This window comes from Gnatocerus cornutus, chromosome 2 (genome assembly GCF_029298725.1).
Source record: "Gnatocerus cornutus isolate USDA-ARS CGAHR chromosome 2, icGnaCorn1.1, whole genome shotgun sequence".
Lineage (NCBI taxonomy): Eukaryota > Metazoa > Arthropoda > Insecta > Coleoptera > Tenebrionidae > Gnatocerus > Gnatocerus cornutus.
Window position 1 is genome coordinate 17,288,443 of NC_142234.1, and position 9,940 is coordinate 17,298,382.

The 9,940-nt window shown below is 34.9% G+C and overlaps 1 protein-coding gene and 2 non-coding genes across 4 annotated transcripts in view; all 3 read left to right on the forward strand.

Moving 5' to 3' along the window:
• Positions 1-2,599, forward strand: part of IRSp53 (Insulin receptor substrate 53 kDa) — a 67,529-nt gene extending 64,930 nt beyond the window's left edge. For both annotated transcript variants that reach the window (XM_088050871.1, XM_088050870.1), the window contains exon 14: positions 267-2,599. In XM_088050871.1, the coding sequence (XP_087906997.1) occupies positions 267-1,665 (1,399 nt within the window). In that variant the 3' untranslated portion in view covers positions 1,666-2,599. The remainder of the gene's footprint in view (positions 1-266) is intronic.
• A 3,844-nt stretch (positions 2,600-6,443) lies between these two features.
• TRNAV-CAC (transfer RNA valine (anticodon CAC)) lies at positions 6,444-6,516 on the forward strand. The gene has a single exon. It is a non-coding gene; the product is annotated as a tRNA-Val (tRNA).
• A 743-nt stretch (positions 6,517-7,259) lies between these two features.
• Positions 7,260-7,332, forward strand: TRNAV-UAC (transfer RNA valine (anticodon UAC)). The gene has a single exon. It is a non-coding gene; the product is annotated as a tRNA-Val (tRNA).
• Positions 7,333-9,940: the final 2,608 nt, after the last annotated feature.

A 9,940-nucleotide genomic window follows, 5' to 3' on the forward strand; every position in this document is an offset into this window, starting at 1 on the left:
GTCATACGTGACGTCTTCTACAGATGTGCTATAAAAGGCGTACATGCATGTCTATTTGCCAAATTGTTACCGTTCACCGCACATTCGGTTTAAAATGGATCTAGAGTGGTAATGCGGCACATTCGATCCTGATTTCAATGTATTAGAAATGTCACGGTGATTTTCCTTGGGATTGGACTCTAATTGAAGTAAACTGCCTAATCTGGCCGCTGTTTATATTTAGCTTGATTTTTGTATGTTTCATTGTTGTATTGTTACCATCGCAGAAGACCCCGCCCTCAGCCAAAGAGCGACGATAATAATAACACAATGAAAAAGAGCCACAGACAGTCCAGCAGTCACGGAAACCTCATTGACAATAGATACTACATGTCCGACGATCAAGACGGGACGAGAGAACGAAAGGGCATTGTCAAACGAACAAAGTCTTTTTGGAAGTTTGGCAAAAACAGCTCTGACAACGAGATCCTAGAAGGAATGTCTTTATGGAGACACCGCGATCTAGTCGATGTCGACGACGAAGTGAAGCGAAAAAACAAAATCAACAGCCAAGAAAGAGTCAAGAGACCCAGTCGCGACCGTTCGAACGACTCAGATCGAACGATCAACGCGAATCAAAACGAAAACGACGTCAAAGAGAAGGAGGTAAAGAAGACAGTCGAGAACGGCCGTCAAAGTTTCAGAGAAAAACGCGAGATGGCGAACGGGGATTATGGGTACCACAAACCGAATAATAAGAGGAACGTGGATGATTTTTATGACGATGATGGAGACGGGTTGATGATGAAAACCGTCAATCGCAAGAATATCTTGCAGCAGTACAATAACGACTCGTCTGGTGCTGATTCCGACTCCGATTCTGAGATCACGAGTGATGATCCTTACGACTGTATTTTGGTCGATGATCAGAATGTCAACAAATCGAATAATTTTCCGAACGTTGCAGAGATCGGGAAGAAACTGGAGAAGTTGTCCAAGTCGAGTAAGTTCTCACCGAATAACTCTAACAACCAAATGCGCAACTCCATCGTTGAGAAGAACATGCGAAACAATTCCGAGAAAAAAATCATTTCGGATAACTCAAACGGAGACATAATTCATTACGATGAAAAACGGCACAGCTTCAAAACATTTGGCATCGAATCTCAGGCCGACGGAGATAAAGATAACGACAGATATTACTCTCAAAATCATAATAAAAGAAATAATGAAACTAATGCCCAGGAAAAACGCCGATATTATGCCGATTCCAACAAACGCAATAACTCACACGATAAACGAGGCAGACCAAGTTATGAAAGTATCGATTCTGACTTGGATAACCACGGTCGAGAGGGTCGAATCGTATCGAACAACAGACGATCAAATTCAGAGTCTGAAAAACGCGATAAAATGAAATATTACGATTCGGCCAATGATGAGTTGTCGGACGCTGTAGAAAACAGGCAGTTTATCCCGAGAACCAAGCTGACTAAAACTAACAGTAGCAATTCTGGCTCGAAACACGACCAAGATGTTGGATTAATGGAGTATGGAGAGACGTTGCAGAAGCGGTTGAAAAACCCAGAATTCGGAGCGAAATATGACGAAAAGTCGCCGCATAATGGCAATATGTATGGACCTTGGTACGATCTGTGGGGTCTCGATGCTTCTGCAAGAAAATAGTTTTCTGTTTTTGCTTAAATTATTTGCATGCTATTATGTAACTGCACTTGATTCATGGTTTTGGGTCTTTTTCAGGTCTAACAACTTCGCTACCATTAAGCTGCGCAAAACTAACCCTAGCACAGATCGAGCTTCTTCACTTATTTTAGAGTAAACTATATATTTATGTTTGCCAACATAAACTAGTCTTAATTTTTATCCCGGAGTTTTGTTGTAAATATCTTATGATAGCATTTTACTTATAATACTCTCTTTATAACTTTCAATTTTATTTTGTACATATCTATTTTGGTGGTTGGGATGGTGCAATAAGGATTGAATAGAACACAAACTTACTACTGTATTTGCTACATAATTTTTACCTGTTTAAAAGTAATAACTTGTCAGAATGGGAAGAGTGAAAATATGGATACCGCCAGCTCAATCGCTTTTAAGATAAATTCTTAGGAGTTAGTGAAATGAGAGACTGTGATAAACTTATTAACTTTTTGTAGTACATTATGCTAACGCAATTATATTAGTAAGTTTGAAAATTATGTAAATAATCAAAATGTAAATACTGCCACTGTTTTTATAATTTACACGTTTTTTACTAGCCAAGTATTGTTAACAAAAATAATTGTACCTTGTTTTGTTAATTTAATTACGTAATTGACCGTCCATTTTGTTACATTTAGTCATAATAATACTAATCTTATGGATATATCATTATAGAAATATTTACCTCGAAATATATACAGGCAGGGGTTCTAGAGTTAGGACTTAATGTAACATAGTCCATCTATCCGTATACTTGTTAGAGTAATATAATCATAGCTGTTGTTGTCTGCTGTATAACATAACTGACACAATTTTGTTTTATATAGGAACAGTAATAATTATTGTTATACTTAAATTGTATATCATTTTAATATTAATAAAACTTTATATTGTTTTCTAGAGTTTTTATTCCTTTTTCTTTCCACCATTCCAATTGAGGACGATCTGCACAAAGAGCACCATTAAAGCTTGATGTTGAGCACTCAACTACAACAGGAAATATTAAACTTGTGTGAAACGTTAAAAATTATTACTTCCAGCGTGACAACGTTACATTTATTTGATACTTAAGGAAACTTAATTGTCACGAAATTAGTAAAACTGTTTCGATCAAAATAAAAAGTTAAAAGCTCTATTGATTTGGGGCTATTTCTGGAATAAGAGTGACGTTGGTAAGTATGAATTAAGCTGGCAGACGTAAGAGGCAATTTATTGTCGTTTGCGAGTTTTTATCTTTCATAAAAAAGAAATTTGTTGCTCTTCAATTCCATATAATTCTGCTCCAGATCTCCTTTTAGACACATGTAATAAAAAATCCAACAAAAATAGAACATAATACATTTCTTAATTTAGATCGATCAATAAAGTTCTATTGACTTGAAAATGACCAAAAGAGTTTCACTTGCATTACCTTAAATTTTAGAGTAGCTTCAAAAAATTAAACTAACGTAATTTGTTATTGGCTGCTTCTCTCATTTTCCCATCCGTGAACAGCATTCACGTCTCACCAATTCAAAATATTTATCTCCTTTTGTACGCACTATGAGCTTGGGCGACGAAAGCGTTTAAAAAGTAGCAGATCCAGAAATATTGATGTCTTTCGGCAGCGCTGTTTGCTAAACCAGTCGACGTGTCAGCCAGAAAAAGATGCAACACAATAAATTGGATGAAACAAAGGAGAGGAAAATTGGTGCGAGCATGTCAATGGAATATAAAAGCAAACAGATGAGAGTATGAATATAAGACCACCGAGGAGTAGACCTCCTTGGCAGCCCACCCGAAGGCTTCAGCGCAAAATTTACAGGACGTTATAATTACGCGTAGCTCAAAATAATTAATCGACTTGATGTATTGATAAAGCGGTGGTTTTTTGCCAGTTTGGACAGGTTTTAATTCTCTGGAAACCGAAGTTAAAGTGTAAAGTACGATCCATTTATTTGAGTTTCACGAATTTCGGTGGTGCTGCAAAACTGACGTGTATTTAGTTTTAAGCGTCGTTAATCTTAATTGTTCTCGGATTAATTTGCAATGTGGTCTCGCTATCATGTTTCTCCGCTGCTGCCAATTTGTTATCAGAGTTTATAGCTCAAGTATTGCTCTTTGTTGTTGTAATTAGCGCAACATGTCGGACCAAGAGCTCAGGTGGATTCAGACCAATGATTTTGAAATGACTTCGTACCCCAACCTCATAAACTGTCACCGTTGAAAGGGCAGTTATTTTTTAAGAACGTATTGAATTTCCTCGCGGCTCTGCGAACTCGTTACACTTGGCATTCTTAATGCGCCCTTTGATGAAAAAAGAGATAAATCTACCCCTTGGCAGTAAATAGGGTGGAAACATAATGTGGTGCATCGGAATGGATGTGTTTAACAGTGCTCGGGGACACTGATATTGTATACGACACGGAAACAATCCAAATAATTCATGACATTGATTTTGGCCAGATTTACACAAACAGTGTAATAAAAACAATTTTACTCGCAGCCATCGAGTAGCTTGCAGCCCTGAGCTTGACTTCGAGTGAAATTTACTTTGGTACGAAATTAAAATAAAATCAGCTGAATTTGAAGGCGTTATAAAGAAAGAACTTGCTTCAACGCGCCATCAAAAATGCAAGGAAGTTTGCAGAGCACGTAGAAAATATACTGCTATAACTTTCCCTTAATTGAGCACTATTTTGATTAAAAATTACAGCTCAGAGTTATTCCTCTGGTTACTTCCACATAAGCAGTTAACAAGGCTATAAAGAAGTTTACTGTTAAGATTGGACTCCATAAATTAGAAAAAAGTTTTTCGAGCGGCAAAGATAGATAGTAAACAATGTATCCCTGAAGAAATGAGGCATTGTTTCAAAACATAATAAACTACCAAAGTTCGTCTCGGTATTGAAAATTGTGTCACACTACAAGAAATTGTCGATACTTTGAAAGCCGAAACCTCTAAACTTCGTCCCGTCCTCCACTTTAACTAATATTACAAGAATTTAGTTTCAGAGGAACAATAAGCGTCGTCAGTCTGGTGATATGATCGTCAACTATGTTGAAGAAGCTTGATTTAATCGCCCCGGATTTCTTTTGAGACTTTTATTAGAGGGTTACCGTTTTCATTTGTTGGTAACCTGTCCTGAAGCAGTTTCTCTAATTTAATTTTTCTTTAGAACGGGAGGCTCGAGAAAAATTGAAAAACTGTGACTAAACACAATAATTCGTCTTCCTGTCTGGCTTTTACTCATCTTGTGAGTTTTTCTGTCGTCCGGAATTAAATTCATCAGTTAGATGACGTCGAATGATTGTTTAATCGTGGGGAAACTGTAAGAAGCGGTTCTGATAAGCCTTCCTAACAGGATTTTTTAAATCGGATTATATCGTTAGGGGAAATTCGCGAGTTTGGAATTTCTGCGTAATACTGTTAGGAAGCAATTAATTCTTAATTAAAGAGGTGAAAGTGTCAGTTCCACAAATTATTTATTATTCTACATGGCATTCCACAAATTCAATTTACACACAAACAAGACGCAAGCATTTTTTTCATCGGTTACATATCTTTTTGATTGCACAGGTTTAAATTAATTAAAAATTAGGCATGCTCTTTCCTTTCCAATTGGCAAATTTAATTACAATTAGCTTCTGCCTGCAAGTCGCTGCACAGGACAAACATGTTCTTGATTCCACAAGTGCAACAAACTTTATAAAATCATAAGCTCGAAAGGTTCGAAGCATTTATATAATTATCCAACGACAAAGTCTGAAACTTTGTGTAAAGAATCTCGAATTTAAATTGCCCGTCACTGTAGCATTTGAAATTCGACGTGCATTGAGCCATTAAAATGCAACAAACGTTTCCTCAAAATGTCTACTTGGCAAAACTAACTTACCTGGAACACAAACTTTTGAAAGTTGGCTGATTCAACGATATTAAATTATTTAGTCGTTCAATTATTGGTAGTCAAGTGATTTTGAGTTACGTTGCTAAATGGTAGCGGCTGATCTAATTTACTTTATTATCTACTGTTTAATCGAATACTTGAACTTTCTGTTAGATAAAAGTTTTGTTCTCTAGCGATAGTATTTCCCATGAGAAATTGTGGAAATTATTAATGTTAGCTGAATTTCTGCGCCAGTTTCATTTTAGTTGTGGAGTAATTAAAGTCGCATCCAAACAAACTTGGGTATAGCATAGTGTGCTGCTCAATCTGTTGAACATTTTGGTAGGTAGGAGTCAAAAGGGGAAATTTACGAGCCTGAAGACGAATCTCAAAGATAGTGGAAAAAGTACCAAATTCATATTACATATTTACATACTAGTTTATATGTATTTACTTGTAATTATTGGAATTTAAGTACTAAAAAAAAGTACGAAAAATATTTACTTCAAAGTTTGATTTGAAGTAATATGTATTAGATAAATCGAAGAGCTTTGCGCTTTGCAAAGAAGGCCGAAGGTTCAATTAATTTAAAATTTAAATTGTTTTTAAAATACCTATTAAAACAAGAACAAACAATTATATTCAATAGAAACGTTTGTCTATTCGTTGAACAGAACAAAACAAGAACCCAATTCAATGTAAATTAAAATATTGTTTGTTCTATTTCAAATACAAAAATGTTATTTAGGGAGCGTAAATATTAAAAAATAAGAAAATTTGTAATTTTAATATTTATAAACTTGCTATGAAATGTAAAAAATACACAAATTATTGTTTGCATATCTAACGAGTTCGTTGCTAAGTCCATCGACAGGTCCCGTAGTGTAGTGGTTATCACGTCTGCTTCACACGCAGAAGGTCCCCGGTTCGATCCCGGGCGGAACCAACAAATCATTTTATTTTTATGTATTTGCACTTTAAATCAAATTAACACTGATTTGATTCAATAAAATAATTTCATTTCATATGCAATTTCTCTGATTTTGTTGCAAACCGTTATGGAAGGTTTATATTGATTTAAGTAAAATAAATATGTATTCAAGTAAAATCAGTAAATTATTATAGAGCGAAAAAAACATTTTGAAATTGGTTAATTTTTTCGAAAAAAATTTAACTTTTGTTTTTTGAGAGCCTCTCGTAAACTACTTGTCTTACCGATCTGAAATTTGGCTTGATAAGAGACCTAAAGCTGCTCTTTCAATTATACATGCAGGATGATTTTGAAATAGAAGCGGGAAGAAAATCACGGCTTTACGGAAATACGTAGAAGACGTTTTCGGTGATTTTTATTAATTTTAGAAAAAGGTAAATCAATTCAAAATTACTAAACAAAAAAAAAAAAAGTTTGGAAATTTCTTATTTTTCATGAAACTGTAATTTTGATCATTTTAGAGCTACTGCAATAAAACTCGAGGAGTTTACTATTTTGAACTCTTTGGCATCAATTTATAAAATGTATCCATACTGTAATCAAATAAGATAAAGTCGCGAAAGTATGTATCGGTATGCAACCAGTCAAGCGTTTGTTGTTCACTGTAAACTACAATAGCAGCCGAATCAACTTTTACTGCTCTACTTTTGCATTATTTAAATAAACTGGTTTTATTATCCACCTCTTTATTGGACATCGGTTCCGTAGTGTAGCGGTTATCACGTCTGCTTTACACGCAGAAGGTCCCCGGTTCGATCCCGGGCGGAACCACCATTTTGTATCTCTATATCCCAAGGAAGTATTATAATTTTTGACCTTCATACATCACGAAAATTCCTACCCCGAATCCAACCGTTTCTTCCGAGTGTCGGTTTTATTGTTATTGTTTGGGGAATTTATGTCAATGGACAGTTCGACACGTACGCTGTTCGTAGGGTAATAAAATCAGCCCGTTTTCTGGATTTTATTGGGAGTTAACCTCCAAAAGCGTGTTAATGTGCGAATTATTCAGATATCTAATGCGAGATGTTTTGTTCAAGTTTAAACTAGTTGAAAATTCTTTACTCCTTCTCAAGGGAATATGTGAATAACTTTATGTGAGATTTCGCGTAGCATGAATATCAACAAAAGAGGAAAATTTGGTGGTAAAGCAATTTCTGCATTCCGAGCTTGATTAAGAATCGGAGTTTTGGTGTAGCATTCCTCATTCCTGTGAACTAAAATTAAAAGTTATGCTCGTATCCTTCAGACCTCATAATTCTACCGTGTCAGCTTAGCCAAGGACTTTCTCTTGTAGCTTCATATATTTCCTAGTCGTCACTATTTCATCCCATAAGTGCATATGACCTCACATTAATCTTACTTTATTTTTATAGCTCAAACCACCACAAATAAATGAACCTGAAAAAATGCCACCAACATTAAATCAAAGAAAATCTAGAAAATGCCACTCATCTTTTCAAAACAACCATTTGCAATTCAGATCATAAAGTTGCACCCTCCATTGTATTCAGAGAAATTTGCCATTCGCATATCTATTTCCAACTTTTGTTTATTAAATTTGTCTGAATCTGTAATTTGTTTTGACGCAGAGTCAACAGGGCGAAGGACGACAAATTTGATTTACAAGTTTGCCGAAAGATTTCGACGATGTCACACTCAAAATATTCAATTATTTCGAGCGGAATATACAGTACGTAGTCTCATTGTCCATACGAACAGAAGATTCGATTATCATCGATCCGTTCAGCTATTTTACAATTTTATGGAAGTCTTGGCAGTCAAAGCTCTTGGAGTTTTGATGTTAAGGCGCATTTACACGGTTGGAAATGTGCGGATATAAAGATCAGACGGCAAATCGTTTGTATCGTTAAGCAGTGACCCATTATTTAATGCCGAGACAGGATTTTATGAAAAATGCATATTATGCAGTATGCAGAAGAAATGCATCAGCAGTTTTTTGATTTTTCTGTGAGGTTCTTAGTTTTGTGTTTTCAAATTTGGTTCAATAATTCAATTATTCTCAGTTCTAGAAATTCAAAAGAATCTCCGGGATTCAGAATATCAAAAGATCTAAATATAAATTCAAACAAATGCAAAAAGGAAAAAGGGGTCTGTTTATAAAAAGAAGGGAGCAAGGGCACAAGCGAATCACGCCGACTCTCCAAACGTGAAATAATATTAAAAGAACATGTTTATTTATTTTATTTATTTATTTTTTATTTATTTTACATAAAACTTTTTGGACCACACAAAAATGTTGCGATAGTTTTTAAAGCTTTTGAACATTTTCAGAAATAACTTTGTAACAATTGGTTATTTATTTACCAAATTGCAAAATTATTTATAAAACCGGACGAATATGGAGTTACTAGCTCCAAGAAATAAGAGAAATAGATTTCAGAACACTATTTTTTAAGAAAACCAAAATTAAAAACGTTTTTTTATTCGGATAAATACATACCTACATACATGAAGCATAAAAACATAAATAATATAGAAAGGGAAAAATGATTAAAAAGACGTGAAGTATATTTTTATTTGCGCATCTTTGTGTCTCTCTACAATTATTATATTTGTGGTGTTTCACAGGTTCCCATGTCGTCGGAAAATTTTTAGAAAATCTATAAATTTCCATAAGGAACTACGAACGGCTCCACGACACCTAAAAAACCTGTAAAAAAACCACAATACAAAATTCCAAAATATTGTAAAAATTGGTGGACTAAAATAGATATTCCAAAAAATAGAATCTATAGAACCGACAGAAATCGTTGAAAAAAAAACAAAAACCATCATAGCATGAAGGTTTTGTTGCATAATTGTGCGAATGAAAAGTTTCACATTGATTCTAAATCGCTTTTTTTCTGAGAGGCAAAATAATATAACAGTTTTTTTGCCATATTAGTTAAATTTGAAAACAAGTAGTCATTTCCGTGAAAATCTCCTGCTTCGAATAAATAATCCAAAGCAAAAGTGCGAAACAAAGCGAAGTCTTAATATCTCCGTGATATTAGGTATTGTTGGCAGCACACATGTCGCAAATGTTGTCACGTTTCAACACACCCTCTTAGCCGCAGCTTGAGCGCCCCTACATGTCGTCCTTCAGCCGACGACGCCAATATCACAGCGCTTTGTCAGAAAATGCACTTTTCCGATAACTTCTTTTAATATCCCCCATCTCGTGTGTCTTTATAGGTTTCCAACGCAATTCTCATACAGAATATGTGCTATTTCGCGTCTTACAACGACTGTCATTAGTGAGGGGAGTCCACCCTTTTATTGTACATAAAAAATCGCATTAAACATTTTCCGAGATTCAATTAGAAATGTCAATTTACTCTCGCATGCTCGGGACTGTCATCTTTTAGTATTAAAA